This window comes from Apodemus sylvaticus, chromosome 12, assembly GCF_947179515.1.
Source record: "Apodemus sylvaticus chromosome 12, mApoSyl1.1, whole genome shotgun sequence".
Taxonomy (NCBI): domain Eukaryota; kingdom Metazoa; phylum Chordata; class Mammalia; order Rodentia; family Muridae; genus Apodemus; species Apodemus sylvaticus.
Genome location: NC_067483.1, coordinates 7504440 through 7523775, shown reverse-complemented (window position 1 = coordinate 7523775; position 19336 = coordinate 7504440). Strand labels below are relative to the sequence as shown.

The 19336-nt window shown below is 37.7% G+C and overlaps 1 protein-coding gene across 2 annotated transcripts in view; it reads left to right on the top strand.

The window, feature by feature from the left end:
• The window catches only part of LOC127697709 (contactin-associated protein like 5-2), a 909987-nt gene that overhangs the window by 333497 nt on the left and 557154 nt on the right, over positions 1-19336 (top strand). For both annotated transcript variants that reach the window (XM_052201021.1, XM_052201020.1), the window contains exon 4: positions 6592-6739. In XM_052201021.1, coding sequence (XP_052056981.1) covers positions 6592-6739 — 148 coding nt within the window. The remainder of the gene's footprint in view (positions 1-6591; positions 6740-19336) is intronic.

Here is a 19336-nt window from a genome sequence, read left to right as displayed (position 1 = left end):
GAGCTACTTATTAAAGAAGCTTCTTTTTAAATCAAAGATGATTAGCTATTAATATACACATGGTCAGGGTCAAGGAGATTCTTTTTTGATGTTTAAAACTCTGAATGATCTAAGATATCAATAGCAGAGAGTAAAAATAATTTATAGGGAATCATAATTGTCTATCAAATTAGACAAATGATAATAGAATATGAAAAAATAACCACTTCAAGTTTTTGTTTTGTGTGTGTTTGGGGGATCCTGTGTATGGGCATATGTGTGTATTATGAATTCAGGTACATCTGCCACAGAACATTTGTAGAATGAATACCTTCAGTAGTTAGTTGTCTCCTGCTACCTTGCAGGATTTAGGGATTAAGCTCAGGTCTTGAAGTGCCTCTGCCCACTGAACCACTTCATTTATTCTATACCTTATTTGTTGAGGCAAAAATTTGAGCCTAACACTAAAATTCAGCTAGACTAATGACCAATGAACTTCAGGGTTCCTTTCACCATCTCCCTAGTGCTGTGATTATACCTTTGCATTTTAGTGCTTCACTTTTTATGTGTGTTGGAGAAACTGACCTCATATTTTCATGCTTGTCTGATGATCTCTTTCCTGTTTGAGTCACCTCTAATCCCTAGTTATTTTTAAGTGCTTAAATGTAGGTATGTAGAAGTGTCATGGTCATAGAATCCTACATATCATGGAAGGCTTGTTGCTTTTGATGTTTTTATTGTCTAGATCTTAGTATTGTTCTTCTAACTGAACTTCTAGTAGATGAAATAGTTAATTTAAATATACCTATAAGGTAGAAATTTTTCTCCAGTAAGTTTATGACATCTGGTCAGTGTGAATGGAAACGGACACATGTTAAGTGGCAAAAGAGTTCTCCCTGGTATATCTTAGACAATATATATGATAGGATTTGCAAGCAAAATAAGTAATATAGTTATATTAACAATAAAGTGCACATTATACAGATTTTCATTTGGATTTCAGTTTTTGAAATGCCTATGAGGATGATCCTAAGGTGAGATCATAAAATTGAAGTAGAGGAGCAAGGTGACCAAATGGCCTTTTATCTGGCAAAAGTTTGAATGTTAGAGGCTGGGCCAGGGATGGGTAGTACTGAGAAAATACCAGCTTCCCTGGAGAATTTCTAATGAGAGAATCACTGAAGTGAGCACATATGTTATTGTGGTATAGTTACTCTATCTGAATAGTCAGGGGTTAGGGTTCTTCCTACCAATAAAGAATGAGCGTGAGTGTGTTAATGTTCTCAAATGCTACAGCATAGTTGTCATTAACCAATCCCTATTTATGGTCACAATCAGAACCCCTTCAAAGCTGTCTGTGCATCATTCATAATTTTATATCCTGATAAATCCATTTCACATTATGAATAATCTCAACATACCACAAATAGCTCAGCAAGAGTGTGCCATCAATGTTTCTTTGTGGCTGGCAGAAGTTTCAGTTCACTTATACTGTTCACCATACCACCAAGACCGTGCTACATATCATCCCAGGACTTCCAGATTCTATACATTCAATAAATACTTTTATACCATCTCCAAAAATGAGTCATATTAATGTATAGCAGTGTCTATCAAGACAAATGAGATATATTGTTTCTTGAAATTCTTTCATTTTTCCTTACCATAAAGGCTAAAACTAGACCAAAGAGGCAGAATGCAATGGACTTTGTTATGTGCCAATACTTCCTGGAGAATGGCAAGACATGCCTACTCACTCCAGAAAAGGAATAAAATGATGAGTATCAGCCCAGGAGCCCCAAGACCAAAACACAAGGGAGATTTCTTTGCCTGAGAGGAACAAAAGGTAGGAAATTGGAGACAGGCAGGAGATAGAAGGTGAGGGACAAGAGGAATAGTCTAAGGGAGATGGGTATTTGCCCCAGAGGACAAACAAGTGTCTCTAGATAGAGAGAAGACAGATGTGGCCCCTGGAAAAATGGCAGTTTATTATGGTACAGGGGAGACTCCATCTTAGAGTGAGGTGCTGAATTTTAATTTGGGCATGCTAGTTACGTAAGCCAAAGGAAACTTCTGATTGGTGGATTTTAATACTTGATCTGTGGATTTTGGTAGTCGGCCTAAGACATAAAAGTGGCAAATAGGGGAATAGACCTTGGGGACTAGCTTTAGGAATGTAATTTAATGGTTTCTACTAGAGCAGAAGAAATGGGAGAGAAGGGGAAATCCTGCTATAGGATTTTATAGAACATTATTTTCCATGCTCTGGATAGCTAGAGTCCTTTCAGGGAAGCCACAACAGACCAAAGTATGGATACTACCAACATCCATCTTGGTGAGCCAGTGAGTTTTGTTGGAGTTTTCAGGAACTGTTGTGTCTAGATTGAAAAAAACCTCAAAGAGACCACCAGGAAACACAGCTCTGATGCAAGCACAGAATGATCTTTATTCAAGCTTTGGGTTGGACCATGCTACTTTCCTGATGGAATAGGAAGGAGAGTGAACCCCAGTTCTAGGTGAAGGGGGTTTATAAAAGAAAAAGATAAAAACTGCAAGTGGGTGTTTCTAATCCTTGGCATTACATGAGAGGGTAAAGTGGAAGGTTAGTCTCTTTCTCAGAATCCAAGGGTGGCAGCCACATCACTTCAAGGACAGCAGACAGTAACTTTTTAGACATTAGCTTTATCGAAGAACAGCAGCTTAAAATAGAGTTTGGAGGAAAAGATGAAATCTGTCCTGCTGTTCTTTTGCCTCTTCATTGGCCATGTTTCTCTAAGGGCATGTTTACTTAGAATGTAGTCTTAAGAACAAAATGGAGTTTATTCTACTACCTCAGCCCCTTCAGAACATGCAAGAAGAGTTACAAGAGCAAAAAATGACACAGCTGCATCAAAAAGGTCTAACACAGCATGGATGATAGTTCATGGGTAAAACCTGGTAATCCTGGAGCCTACTGTACAACCTTCAGGCAGCTCAAGAGGTTGGACAATGTCATTTCCATACGGTTCAGTTTGTCTAAACCTTGTTCAGGTAGCTTGACTGGTTTCTGTTGTCTGGTCTAAGTCTTCTCTGTAGCTTGGCTCTGCTCCTCTGATAGTGACTCTCAGCTGTTATTGTTACTCAAGCAGGGAGCAACCAAGTGAATCTAGTCACTTTCAGGCACTTTTTGAAATTATTTTCATAATTCAAATTTTCATTTGCTTACCTTATGCTTAAAAAGTTTCTTGCAGGATTACTGGATAGAATGTTTCAATCTTAGAAAAAATATTTACACAATAAAAGGGGATCAATCATCTCCTTTCATTAACTACAAAGTTACAACTAATTACCTACACAGACATCAAATCAGGAGAGGCCTGTTAGCCTAAATCAGTGACAGACCTTGAAATTGTGAAAGTGTTGGTACGTTTCTCTTCACTTAAAATGATGAAAGAGGCATTTGCTACTAGAAAAAACAACCAACCAATCAAACAAACAAACAAAAAAGCTTGAACTCAGAAAGTTCCATGTTTTGATTTTTCCTTTCTCTCATAAAATACAATATTTTACATTCTTGCAAGTTATCAATAGCAGGCCAATTTCTAGCAGATAATTTCTTCATTCCCATTATCTGAGAGTCTGATGCAAACCCATTTTATCACATGCTCCAGAAGAACAGTTCTGAACTTGGAAGCTGGTTTATTCATTCCGGCTTTAACTCTGTGTTTTGCATGTTAGTCACCCCATCCCATTTTAAATTTATCTTATCAAAATGAGAAAATGCCTTTATGGTTAGCTCTCAGCTTCTAGTATTTCCTCCCCTTTATTTTGTTCTCTTGGAGAGACAGGTCTCTGGATGGCATTTACAAACTGTTGATTTTCAAATGCTTTGCATGGGGTTTCAAGGAATCAGTCTCTGTCTTAGAATATACAATATATTTTCACACAATGGTACAATGGTATTTTCACAAGTATATCATTACAGAATTTTTCTCTGTCTGTCCCTGCCCATGTCCCTGTCTGTCTCTCTATCTCTGTCTTAGTCTCTGTCTCTCTCTCCCTCCCTCCCCCTCCCCTTTTCCCCCTCTCTGCCTTTGTCTCTGTCTATCTTTGTCTGTCTCTGTCTCTTTCTCTGTCTGCCACCTCTCTCTCTCTCTCTCTCTCTCTCTCTGTGTGTGTGTGTGTGTGTATGTGTGTGTGTGTATGTGTGTTAGGGAGGAGAAGTTCTTCTTTTTGTCTTTTAAAAATCATTTTTCTTGGTGTTTCCTTTGACTATTAGAGTGAAATCAGGTCTGTACTGTTTGGGGTCATGGCACATGATCAGGAAGACTGTCTATAGTTTACTAAAGCTGAGAAGGACAATCATGATGAAACACACACTTCTGAGTAATAGCTGACAGCCTGTCTTTGTGATATAGACAACAATCTTTCCAAGCTCAATTGGAGCAGTTGTATAATATATACACAATAACTTGAAGAGAATTTTGTTCTTTAAAGTGGTTTAGATGGTAAATTATATTGTGGTTATTTGATTCTGATACTTTTTTAAAGTTTAGGATTGGAACCCATCTGCAGAAAAATGATCATTGTAAAATAATAATCCATGTAGATAAAAGCTATGAGACATAATACAAGTGGATGGAACAAGTCTTGTATTGTGTTTCTGTGTGTGTTTGCATCTGTACGTGTGTGTGTGTGTGTGTGTGTGTGTGTGTGTATTTGTTGTGAAGCATGTATATGTATGTGGCATATGTGGACATATCTGCATGCGTGAGTATGTCTGAGAACATACAGGGACCAGATGACATGTTCATTTGTTCTCTTCTATTACTCTCTGACTTTGTCCTTTGAGTATGTCCTCTTGCTGAACTATAGGCTTTTGGATTTTGTGTAGCAAAATCTCAGCAACCCTACTATATCTTCGCACTTTAATAATGGCATTATGCGATTGCATGGGACCATTCCATGCTCATCATATGGGTGTTGGAATCTGAGCTACATTCTTGATGCTTATTTAAAGAGTATTCATTATTTGTAGGATTTATTTTTTAAAATAAATAATTTTATGATGTTTTCTTTCTCTTTTCTCTCTCCATCGCATTCCGTGTACTTCCCCATTTCATTTTCTCAAATTTACAACCTTTCTTTCTATAAATTGTTAATATATATATTCATAAATAATATATATATAATCATACACATAAGCATATTTATATACACATATGCATTCACATAAACATATTCATATATAAACCCTCTTCAGTCTGTACAATGCCGCCTATAGGTATCTGATTTTGGTACTGACCATTTGATAGTGGATAACCAAGATGGGTTCTCAGGCAAAGACTATGTCTCCTGCTCTCAGCATTCCTTAGTTGCCTTTAGTTCCTGAACTTTCTCTTTCCACATGTCTTTTTGTGTTGTGCTTGTTTGGGTCTTATTTAGGCAGCTGTGTGGGTAAGACTCCATGGTTCTAATTCCTTTGATATTCTTAAGAGACTAAATATCACAGGAAATGTTCTGTTCCTCTGATTCTTACAAGCTTTCCTCTATCTCTTCCAAACTGGTCCCTGAACCTTAGGTGTTGGAGTCCTGTTGAAGATGTATGTATCAGTTGGCACAGAGCATCCTACAGTTACTTGTTCTTTACATTTTCATCAGTTGTGGTTTTCTGTGATAGTTTCTTTGTTTCAACAAATTGTTTCCTTGATGTGGGGTGAGGAATCCACTTATCTCTCCATATAAGGGGAAATATTTAGAATGGAATTAGATAACAATGCTGGTTTAGTAAAATGATGGTTTCATGCACTTCTCCAAGATCCCTGACCTAATCCTGGTGGATGGGTGAAGTTAAGAGTAAACATTTTTAAGCACTGAGCCATCTCTTCAGACCTAGTGTGAATATTGCAAATAAACATCAATCACAAATGAACAGAATGGTTAACTACTCATATAGCTAGACTGTGATGATTCATTTTTGTAAAACCTGATGGTTGCAGAGAGAGTAGGAACTACAAAAACAATCATGGGCCTTGGATTAGGACAGTGTCAGAACTGAACTTCAGAATAATTTCTTATTACTAGGCAACTGAATGATTTAATGTATTAAATGTATTTCCTTATAGGATTCCCATCTTGCCCAAATTTTTTTTCTTTTAAGTTTAAAAAGGGTGCTGATGATGTTTTGTGCTTTGCATAATAACTGGCCTCAGATAACATTGACAATTTTTCAATAAAATCCTTTTGTTCCAGGAGGGGATTATCAGGTATCTTATAGTTCACAATAAGTATAAACATGTGGGAAACTGGAATGCCATGAAGTTATTAGCTTTTAAATCTTCAGGTGTCGAACCCTGCAGCTTCCTTTATTAAGAAATTTCAGCAAGGTATGATGGTAGGAGGCAGAGGAACATCCAAACTAATAGTATTTGATGCCTGTGAAAAATTGTAACGCCTCGGGCAGGGCTGTCACCACATTAGAATAATGTCAGGGAAACTAGGGCCTTTGTTTTATTTTGTCTGGTTTTGTTGTTATTTTTGACATTCCCCCAAAGGCCTCAGTGGATAAGAATGCATTCTTCTTTTTATATGGCTTGGTAGTACATAACTCACTGCATTTCCTTTTGTCTTCAGACATTTGTAGGAAACATGAATGCTAACAGTGTGGTTCACCACAAGCTGCTGCATGCCGTGAGAGCCCGCTTTGTTCGCTTTGTGCCCCTAGAGTGGAATCCAAATGGAAAGATTGGCATGAGAGTGGAGGTCTATGGATGCTCCTACAGTAAGTACCCACATGGATCATGTCATACAGCATAATATGTCTATGGAATACCGTATTATTCATTTTTAAAATTAAAATGTGTGCTTGTGTCTGTGTGTGTGTGTTTGAATGCATTTGTGTGTATGTTCATGTGTGTGGGTGAAAAAAGCAGTTATACAGAAACCTTCAATGTTTCCTAAGAGCATCACATAATTTGATTCAGAACTTTTCAGTTGGTCAGACATATCCAGCTCAGCTTGTGCTGGCTGAGCAGTGTCCCACAAACGTCTTGGAATCTCCATTTCCCCACTGCTGGGACTGGTAATATGTGCTATCACCCCCGCCTCAACTTGATTTAGATACACGGAATAAATTTCAGGTCATCATGTTTATAAGTTAAGCAGTTTAAAAGAGTAGGTATTTCCACAGTTATTTTATTTGAGACTTTCATATATATACATATTAAAATGTGTGCATCAGCTGAGAAATAAAAATATTCCTGTACTCTATGGGGATTACTATAGGGATGAGGAGATAATCAAATAATGCCTCAATGAAAAGTTCAAAGCTAGTAGCTTTAAGTTCTTGAATAACCTTTTGCCACTTGCAATCAGAAATAGGATATGGTCTGCTTTTCTTTGTAAGTATTGTAAGATATTATGAAGCTACTTTTGTACTCTAGAACCATGAAAGGAGCATGTTCTCCTTCACATTCAGGGTAATTAATAACATTTTCTTCTGTAGCCATCGTATTCATATGTTATCTTGAGAGTTGTTGATAGTGAATTTTAACTGGGATACACCTTGAACAAAAGGAGGCTGAAAATATTGGCATAACTTAAGATATTTCTAGAACAGTGGTTCTTCACCTTCACAATGCTGTAATCCTCATGTTGTGGAGATCTCCAACAATAAAATAATTTTGTTATTGTTTTGTAACTCTAATTCTGCTAATAAGAATGTAAATATGTAGTATGTGGGATATCTTGAATGTGATCAGAGGGTTAGGACCATAGGTTGAGAATCACTGTGCTGGAAAGGAATCAATCAAGAAGACAGCTTTTAATTTTCTCTTGAAGGTATAATGATGAATGAGCAAACTGTGTCATTATGAATTCATTTTCTTCTTTTATGCAGGGCAATCACCTGCTGAGTTTATAAAAATATCCAGTGTCACCTAAGGAGTTAACACACTTAGTCAACACACTTTTTAAAAAAGCATAGTTATATTAACTCAGTTTCCTATTTCTCAGATAAAATACCTTGAAAAGCATTTTCCGTGAGAAAGATTTATTATTTCAGTTCACAACTGTTGGTTATAATTCATCACTGTCAGGCAATCAAGGTGACAGAAAGCTGAGGAGGCTAGTCATATCGTATCCACAGCTAAAGCAGAGTATGATAGATAGCATGTTCACATGCTAGTGTCCAACCTGTTTCATCCATGGCTTCTGTCCATCCATTCTATAAAGCTTAAGCTGTGGTGGCACTCAGTGTGGGTACATCTTCCTGCTATTCAAGGTAATTCTCCATAGTCTTGCCCACAAGCCAACATATTCTAGAGAAACACTTACTGGCATTCCTTTCATGGGAGATAACTTTGTTTTCTCGTTGTTAATTAAACTTATTACAACAGGTCAGTGAATTATTGCTTTGGGTCATGGAAGGACCTCATATGTGCCTACTGCTGTTCATCAAAGCCAGCATTAAATAATACTTGCCTCAGAAGCATTCAAGATACACCATAAAAATACATTTGCTTTTCTATTTTACTATACGCTAAATTAAGATTTCTGTAAATGAAAACACAGAACTATCAAGTATTAATATCTCCTTGGGCAAACTCTTGGCTATGGTGGATCTGTATGAGAATTGATGTTTGAAGGGAGGGGATTGGCTGTAGAATCAACTGCTTTCATCATGAGCAAACAGTTTTAGAAAGGGTATGATCTATAAGGGAAGCATTGATAACCTATCCAAGAAAGGACTTTTGGTACCTATAAGTCTGAGGATGTCTTTAATTTCCCCTGTACCTCACCCCTCAATGAGAAGCTTTTGTCAGTGCTGGGAGGCTTCTGCGATTCTCGTTGACATTGTTGGTTTACTTATTTGTTAAGAAACTTTCAGGACAGAAAACCACAGAATAAGGATAATCTGTTCTTTATAAATCCATTGCTTTGGGCATAATAATTTCAAATATTATGTTTGTGTGTATATGTGTGTGTGTGTGTGTGTGTGTGTGTATGTGTGTGTATGTGTGTGTATGTGGATATCTGCCTTTGTTTTCTTATGTAATCATATGGGTCCTGAGGTTTTAGCTCAAGTCATAAAGCTTGGCAGCAAGCATGTTGACCCACTGAGGAGACATTTGCCAACCCTGGCCTATTATTAGTTTCTCAATGTCTCCACTTTTTAGTTTATCCCAAGAATAATATTTATTACTATTTCTTATACGTTTCGTATGCCAAACATGAAGGATCATGGTTTTAGTTAGATCATAGCTGTTATTTTATGTGTATACATGTAATGTATGTATACTGGTATAAATGTATATACAGCATTGGCAGTAGATGTAGAGACATGTATTTAGAGGCCAGAAACAAACTTCAACTATTCCCACACAGGTACTGCTACCTTGCCATTTTGAGACAATGCCTGTTGCTGACTTGTGGCTTGAAAGATGGGCCAGGCTGGCTGACTAGCTAGATATCCAGAGATGTGCCTGATTCTCTCTTCCCAATGCTAGTCTCATAGCACATAGCACATTTAGCCTTTTTACACAGAATCTGGGGATCAAAATAGTACCCTGATGTTTGAAGGGCAAACACTCAAAAATAAGGTGAATTATTGTAGAGGAAGTTTCAACTTCTTCCTCTATTCTTTCAAATTAAAGCAGGCATGTGCAGGCACAGGCACAGGCACACGCACACAAACACATACACACACACACACACACACACACACACACACACACTGAGAGAGAGAGGGGGGGAATTTGAGCTCAGTGTAATAATTTTCAGACTTAACACTTATGAGATAAATAAGCAGAGATATCATGAGTTTTAATTTGAATCCAACCTGGACTGCATAATGAGATACTGAGAAACAAAATCAGAGCACAGCACTTCAAAGCAACCTTCCACCCCTCTGGCTCCTTATTCTTTCTGCCTCCTCTTCTAGGATGTTCTTGTGACATTGAGATTTGGGGTTGTTTGCCATGTACATATGTGCATCATTAATTGGACTCTACAGGTTTATGATAACAGGGAAGTAGGAGGATTGATATGCTGAGAGGGCAAGAGAAGTTGAAAGGGGTATTACAGGTCTGTGAAATTCTCAAAAAAATAAATAAAATTATATTGAAAGGAAAGCAACCCATCTTTTTCACCTTTTTTCAGCCCCCTTTCTCTCAGTGCTAATTTTCAGGTCTGTTATTTGTTTTCCTATATGGCTGATAGTTGTTATAATCACCAGATCCACTAGCTTTGAAGAATGTCTCCATTTTTAACACTTCCAAAACTCTCTGCCAGCCTGGTCTATATACATATTAACAAACAATTGCTTACATTTTGCTTCCATGAAAATATCCTAAATATATCCAGCTTAATATAGGCAGAAACAACCTTGTTTCCCCACAGCTTGCAGATCTCCTCCTCACAATTCATTCTGTGTCATCATACACCATGCCTATGGGCATTTGATACTGAAAAGGAGTTTAGCACCTTTCTTCCAGCTAAGGCCTTTTCTAGTAACCTACCCACAACTCAAAGTATCTCTACAATTTCTTTTCTCTATGAGATGACCTGAATGTACATCTCCTACCTTGGTAGAGAAAATGCATGTGATAATTCTGGGATTTCAGTACTTGCGACTCTCATTCTTATCAAATCAACTATCAAGTTCATAAATAAAAAACATGATTGGTACAAATCAGAATCACACATTTTCCATGCCTGCATGATCCACTAATATAACTGAGACTCCCTAACCAAAATTCCCAGTGAACACACATCCTTTAACTCCTTCCTATCCCCTCCTCTTCCTCTGCCTTCCCTCCTCATCTCTCTTATCCTGGTTTCTCCCATCTCTACTCTTTTCTTTGTCCCCCTAATTTATCTTTCTTTTTTATGTTCTGGCTCAACTGAAAAGCCTTTTTCTAGTAATCCACAGTGCTAAGATATATGTATACACAGTAAAACACCATCACATTTTTGGCACACAAAATTGTTTGGCTGAAACTGACTGAAGGAAGCATTCTTGAGGCTAGAGTTACTAACAGAGAGTGTCCCTAGCTGAACTAACTCACCTATTTGGTAAGGTTTTTGAGAAAAAAACAAATAGCCATAAATGGAAATAACATCAACTTTCTCTCTTTCTATCTATCATCTATTTATCTATAATTTGTCATATTTTATGTTTCATATTTTACTTATCAGGTATCCATATGGTTTTAATTAATTATTCTATTTACTTTTAAAATGTTATCCCACTTCCTAGTCCTCTCTCCAAGCATATCCCACTTACCAAACTACCTACTTCTACCTCACTCCTACATCCCCCTTCTCTGGAGCATCAAGCCTTCATAGGACCAAGTGAATCCTTTTCCCCTGAGGCCAGACAAGGCACTCCTCACTTACATATGTAGCAGAAGCCATGAATCAGGCAATGCTTGCTCACTGGTTTGTGGCTTAGTCCTTCCAAGCTCTGAGGAGATTAATTGAAACACTTTTCTTCCTATGGGGTTGCAATCCCCTTCACCTCCTTCAAGCATTCTCCTAACTCTTCCATTGAGCATAAAATTTCCATTCATTCTTCTGGCACTCTGAGCTTCTCTCCTTTCTCTTCATATACTTGGTTCTGCCCCTTTATTCCTCCCATTCCCTTCCTCTAACTCCTGTGATTATTTTGTTCCCTTTTCTAAGTGTGATTGAAGGATCCACACTTGGGCTTTCCTTCCTGTTAAGCTTCAAATGGTCTGTGGGTTATATCATTGATAATCTTAACTGTTTTTATTAATATCCTATTATCAGTGAGTACATACAATTTATGCCATTTTGGGCATGGGTTACCTAACTTAGGTTCGTATTTTCTAGTTTCATCCATTTGCCTGCAAAATCTATGATGTCCTAGCTTTTAATAGCTGGGTAGTATTGCATTGTGTAAATATACCATATTTTATTGTTTGGTTCTCCTATTGAGGGACATTTGGGTTCTTTCCAGCTTCAGGATGTTATAAATAAGGCTTCTATAAACACAGTGGAGTACATGTCCATGTGATATGGTCAAGCATTTTTTGGGTATATGCCCAAGAGTCGAATAGCTGGGTGTTCAGGTATAACTATTTCCAATTTTCTGAGGAACTCACAGTTCTAACTAGAGTAATTACACAACAGAAGGATGTCAAAGTAAAACAAATTGGAAGGGAAGAAATGAAGGTATCACTATTTGCAGATGATATGAGACTGTATATAAGAAACCCAGAAGTTCTACTAGAGACCCCATACAGCTGATAAAAAATACCAGTACGGTGGCTGGATAGAAAATTAACTCAAATAGATCAGTAGCTTTCCTCTACACCAAGTATAAAAGGCCTAAGGGAAATAACCTTTATTATAGTCACAAATTATATAAAATATCTAGGTGTAACTCTAACCAAGTATGTGAAAGAACTATATGACAAGAACTTCAAATCTCAGAAGAAAGAAATCTAAGAAGACCTCAGAAGATGGTAAGATCTTCTATTCACATGGATCAATAGAATTAACATAGTAAAATTTGTCTTCTTACCAAAAGGAATGGACAGATTGAATGCGATCCCTATCAGAATTTCAACTCAATTCTTCACAGAGATAGAAAGCAATTCTCAACTTCACATGAAGTAACAAAAAAACAAGGATAGTGAAAACAATTCTCAAAAATAAATGAAATTCTCGGGGATTCATCATCCTGGATCTCAAGTTGTATTACAGAACAATAGTGATAAGAATTGAATAGTACCCACTCCCATTTGCACCAGGGAGCTGGGCAGTTTCCCAGCCTTCTACACAATGTTCTTCTAGGCAAAATGATAACTAGGAGAGAGTGATCTCCCAGCAGAGCTTTCACTTCTGAGCACAGAGATGAGATCTTCACCTTCTCTCTGGAGGAGAATAGCTAGTAGCACATGGGACATACTATCAGTAGAGCAGCTGATGATCATCAGAGCAGTGGAGAAGTCTCAAAAGAAAATACCACAAAAATACCTACTTTGACCACAATCGAATTACTGTTTTTTTTTTTTGTTTTGTTTTGTTTTTTTATTTTAAATAGTTGTGATAAAGAGACAGAATTTAAGCCAGGTTTCTCAGATTCCATTTCTTATGTAACTATTTGTGTATTTGTTCTTCAGATATTTGGGTCACACTTTCCTCATTCTTTCCTCAGTTCTATTCAGGTACAAATCCTGTTGCTAATTTAGTAGACAATGGTTGGGATTTCATTCTCCTGGTCCTAAAGGATTTTGACATCTTCTACCAAGCCATCTGGAGACTTTAAGCTACTTTAAATTTTTCTCTGGGGCTTCAATTTGAATTTCTTTATGTATGGGAAGCTAATTAATTGTAAAAGCATTATAAATTCTGATAACACATAATGATCTGCCAGGCTCCCCTGACTCACTAAGAATTATAACCCTCTTTTTATATCCAGTATCCTCCCTCTACACAGGACCTTGCTCCTGTCTGGATAATTACTGCCAAGTGCTATCAATCCAAAATTCATCACTTTCTGAGCCAAAGTCATGTCCTTTTCCCCCAAACAAGTCCTTTATCATCATCTCTGCTTCAACTGCTTCTTTGCTATTGTTCTTATAATCCAGAGTCATTTGTCACAATAGCGGAAATGGCAAAGTTGTAAATTTCATTTTTGGGCTACTAATGTCAATATAATCTTATCATGGGAATAATTGGAGGCCTTGTGCCCAGTCAGGTCAGTGAGATGTGGAGGACAGGGACACAGTGGGCATATGTGACATTTGGCGGCCCCAGATCCCACTTTTTATAGTTTCACCAGACGATTACAAGTACTTCACTCAGGATATGAGAAAACATAAATCCAGAGGTACCTGATATTAGACCAACATAGGGGTCTTATTCTTAGAAATGATTGAAAGAACTGAGGACTTAAGTGTGCATATTTATAGGTAATAGAAGTATAGTTCACAGAAACCCTAAAGAATTTTGTCTTAACCCGTGACCAATTTATGATGTTTCTAATCAATTGAGCACCGGAATACTCTCAACCATTGATATATGTTAATGCATTGTCTTTTGCTGCCTGATCTTGGCTATTGAGGTACAGGAAACTACCCTAGCTCTGTAGAAATATAGACGTCAGGAGCTGTAGGAATCTGTCAAAATAATGCTTATGACTATGGAGAGAGTACAGACAGTAAGTGTTGCCCTGCCAACAGGAGGACCTGAGTTTCATCCATGGGTAATGTTTAGGAAAATGGTGAACAGGTATGCTCAGATGTATAATCCTATTATTGGGATATAGAGTCAGGCAGAACCCTGGGGACTATTCGGCAGCCTATGTACTAGAAGTATTTGTGAATTCTAGTGAGGGACTTTGTCTTAAAATACCAAAGTGGATAACACATGAGGAACAATACCCAATATTGTGTCCTCTAACTTACACATACACTATGCACACAGGTGCCCTTTCATTCATACAAACATACATATATACATACATACATACATACATACATACACACACACACACACACACACACACACATACACACACACATAGACCTACATACATAGACATACCAAAAGCCAAAAACAAACACCATTTCTGGGGAGGTTGAAGGAACCAAGTCCATGGTGGTAAAGTTGGGGAAAGGGAGGAATGTCCACAGCAGCCAATCAGTCCTGATGAATGAATGCCTCATCGATGGGCTGCTGCAATGGCTCTGAAACTCTACTTGCCTTATGGTAACCATGGAATTTAAAAGGCATCCTGACCTCAGATTTGGACCAAGAACTCTGAAGTCAGTTTCCACATAGCAGAAAGGGCCACTCCTGACAGCCTGTTTTACCTTCAGTCCCTGTGGAAATGTTCACCTCAGTGATGTATATATTGAACCATTGGATACAACATGAAGCACCCATGCAGAGTCATGAATCCATACATATAATCTATGTAAAACATGAAATCATGGAAACATTTTTGGTTTTTAGTTTTGTGTTCTGTGTCTTTATGGTGTGTGTGTGTGTGTGCACATGGGAAGTCCAAGGGTGAACATTTGATTCTTATTATATCATGTTTTGGAGCAGACCTGGAATTCTGGAACTCACTAAAGTCATTCGTCGGTAACACAGTTATTGTAGTATGATATATGTGGGTGTACAAATACCCTAATGAATATGGAAACCAGAGAATAACATCAAGCCTCCTGTTCCTTTACTGTGTCTTGATACCCTAAGAAAGGATCTCTTACTGAGCACAGCATTGGGCTGCAATTCAAGAATCCTTCATGATTCTCCTATCTCTGACCTCATGAGCACTGTAATAACTGACATGCAAATGAATATACACACATTTTTTTGCACTCTTAATGTAGTTTCTAGAGATTTAGAGCCTTATGCTTATGAAGCAAATACTCTTATTCATGGAGCCATCCTTAGTTTTTTAAATAGGAATGGGAGAGCTGAATTCTGGTCCTTACTGTACTGAGACCACCATGGACCTCTCCCAGGTACATGGCAATATTTCTATACCTACTGTCACAAAAACGAAAACTAAAAGCTTGGGCTCCAATTTTGAGACTGCTGTTTAAATTTCAAGAAAGTGGCCTTCCTGGAACATCTGCATGTTGCATCTGAGACTTTCACTAAGAATGGTATAAAAAGGAGAAACAGCTACAATTTGCATGATGCTATTTCACAGGCCTTCTTCCCTACTCTCAAACTTTTCTACAATCATCTCTTTCCTACTGGTGACTTGTGAGAAATACTTTTGAAATATGACCCTCTTGATGATGTCATTGTCCATTCCTAAATGAGTGTCCACCTCTCATGACTATGCAAGTTGTCTTTTTCATTTGAAGTCTTATCTCCCGATTTGCCATACTATGTCATACTCCTCTCCTTTTGTCACTGACTAGTTATATTGTTTTACTCCCACCAGACCCTTTGGGGAAATGAATTATATGAAGCATATTAACACTCTTCTTTATTGCATACCATTCCATCATGTTGATTCATTTATATCCACAATGTTGTGTGTGATTCTTTAGATTGCAAGACCCATTGCATTTGTCATATTTGCAACAGAGAAATGAGTCCCAAAATAAATGTAGACTATTACCCACTTGGAATTGAGGACAGTTTAGTTGGTAGTGAACTTGAAATGCAAGCATTAGAACACAGTACCTAGGACTCATGTGAAGGAAAACCTTGGCTAAAATAATCTGGGTATGATGCTATATGTTGCAGGAAGCATAAGCAAAAAAAGCCCCTAGGACCTACTAGCCTACCTTCAGAGTAAATTATTCCTTTGAAAAAAACACTTGGATTTTACTCTGGCATCCAAATGCTCTTGTATACACACGCTGATACACAGACACACAGACACACATACACACACACACACACATACACACACACACACACACAGAGAGAGAGAGAGAGAGAAAGAGAGAGAGAGAGAATATAATAAACCCAATACATACTGTGAATTTAGCGATAAATAAAAAAATAAACCATGGAAATTCTCTAACATGATTTTGGTATGATCTTTGTAATTTGTGAAAAGTTCAATGACACTGTAAACTTTAAATGTATCCACAGATCTATGGACCTATGTTCAAAAATATGCAGAACGTTGTCAATAAGAGAAACTAGTTTGTCCTTCTTAGCAAGATGAAACCCAGTATTCAATCCCCAGATGATACAAATGAGGCTTGTTGGTGCACACTTCAAATCCCTGCACTCAGAAATTAGAAGCAAAATGATCAGAAATTCAATGATGTCCTTAGCTACACAGCAAGGTTATGACCAGCTGGTCTACCAGATACTTAGCAGGAAAATAAGAAATAGTAATAAAAGAGGGAAGAAGGGTAGAAGGAAGGGAAGGAGTCAGGAAGGGAGGCAGAGAGGAAAGGTGGGAATGGGTGAGAGGATAAATGGAGAAATATGTGGGAGAGTGAGTGAAAGGATGGATGGATAGATGGATGGGTGAATATCTGACTATAAGAGTTCTAAACATATGTGCTTATGTTAGGACTGGATTCTACAGTTTTGGCTTTTCCCTGTTTTAGCTTTTCTTTTAAGTTGTCCTGATCTTTTCCCTATTTATTTCACCTCCTTATCAAATAGAGGAAGTCCTGAAATTTTCTTTGAAGATATGTCTTTAAGTTTTTACAGTTTACTAATCAAACTTCCTTTGTGCTGAGGGTTAATCTCAGGTATTCAGTGTTGTTAATTAAGCCTGAACAAATGACAGAATACACATGTGGGAAGACTAGTGAAATTCAAGCCAACTGTGAAAACCTTTTGGGTTTATGGATTACAATCCAAATCCCTCAGATCTTCAGTGCAAACACATGATCTAAATATAATACTTATTTTCAATTGCAAATTATTTAAAAAGAAAAGCTTCAAATGAATTTATACTGAGAATCTTGTTTACTCTGAGTAGCTGAAGAGTCCAAGTGAGACTAGTATTATCAAGGTGAGTGAGTTATTTTCTCCTGTCAGAGTTGACCTTCAGCTTTCTGATTCTGAGAAACAAACCTCCTCTTCTCAGGCCCTCCCCAGAACTGTTCTTCATCCCACTTGGGAATGCAAACTTGTAATGTTTTGGCCAGAAAAGTCCCCTTTAGCTGGATTGTTGACAGTCTTCCAAAAACTCATCAAACATGTCAGTATCTGCTATAAGAATTGTGTATTTCTTAGAAAATAAGCTTGAGAGCTGAGTCAACAATTATGGGGCCAGTAAGAACTGAACCTTAGTGGTATTCTGTAGCTGCTCAGAGAAGCAAGGTGACTAGGCAGAATTTGCTTTGGCCTGAAAGGTCAGGCAGGGGAGGTACACCACCTAGCCTTACTGGGTGATTCTCAGGACTATGATTTGCCTATCAATAATACTGTGGAAAAAATCTGCTAATGAGTCATCACTGAAACACACACACACACACACACACACACACACACACACACAGATTGCATTGAGCAGAGTTTTTCAATAATAAGATATTTAAAACCAATTTTGAGACAGAGAAATATTATTCACCTCAGTGACTACTTACTAGTTTTGTTCCAGGTCACTGGCATTGTGGGTGAAGTAATAAACTTTGAGTAGTGGTGTACCAGCTAGCTTCATGCACATAACAGAAAATGAGCAAATCCATCAAAGTAATCCTTGGCACACCTCAAATGTCAGTGTCTCCTACAGGGACTCCTTAATATACCAACTGTGAGAAATGCTGATACTCACTTCATCAAAGCACCAGAGATGTGATATAGGGGAAACAACTATTTATCTTATTATTTTGAAATACGTATTATCAGCTCAGAATGACAGGCACACTGACTATATAGCATAGAGCATCGTTGAGAAACAGAACACAGACTTTCCTTTCTTTTCTTCTCCCTCCCTTCTTGTCTCTCCATTTTTTGTTTGTTTGCCTGTTTGTTTGTTTTTGCTGTTTTTTTTGTTTTGTTTTGTTTTATTGAGATAGGGTTTTTTGCTGTTTAGCTCTGCCTGTTCTGGAGCTCAATCTGTAGACCAGGCTGGCCTTGAACTCAGAAATCCTCCTGCTTCTGCCTCCCATGTACTGGTATTAAAGGTATGTACTACCACTGCCCAGCTCCTTCCTGTGTTATTGGTTGAGTAATCAATATTACACACTATTAAGTCATCTTCATGTTTTGCAAACCATTTATTTTAGAGGTTGTTAGGCTGTAGGCTGCTTGGTAGACTTGGATGTTAGTAACTATCTACAATAACCAGAGGTTTCAGGCTCATCCAGTTTGTGTATGGGTTGCTAGCTTATGGTCTCCTGAAGTGAAAGTTTCTGGTTGTGTCATGGGATGCAGACTAAGTATTTTGAGGAGGCAGAATCATGTGATGTTTTGATGAGGTAAGAGTATAGAAGAACAAGTGATGCTTGGAAAAAATGTATGTAGGACTCAACAGACAGCAACAAGGTGCTGGTATAGCTAGCTATGCAGTTCTTCCTTGGTCTCATGTCTTCACTTTAAAGAGATATGAAAGGAAACTTCTGAAATCCCAGCTGGTTCTCATTGGTCTTGCTAACTAGTGAAGATGCAGTGGAGGCTTGGCAATATGCACTGGATCATGCCACAATTACTGATTCATGTTTGGTGACACTTTTGAACAGGAATATTGGTATCCTGACACTACTGAACAGGAGTGCTGGTATCCTGAAAAACGGAGATTGAAGTCAACCCAAAGAACTATTTCTAAACATACCCCATTGTCCTATTTACCCCATCTTTATCCCTACATTTGCACAGTGGCATATAATGTGGTTTAAAACATTTAAAAACCCTCATTAAGGTAGGTTTTAAGAACTCTAAGCCAGAGCTTTCTGTCCATTTGTTTTTT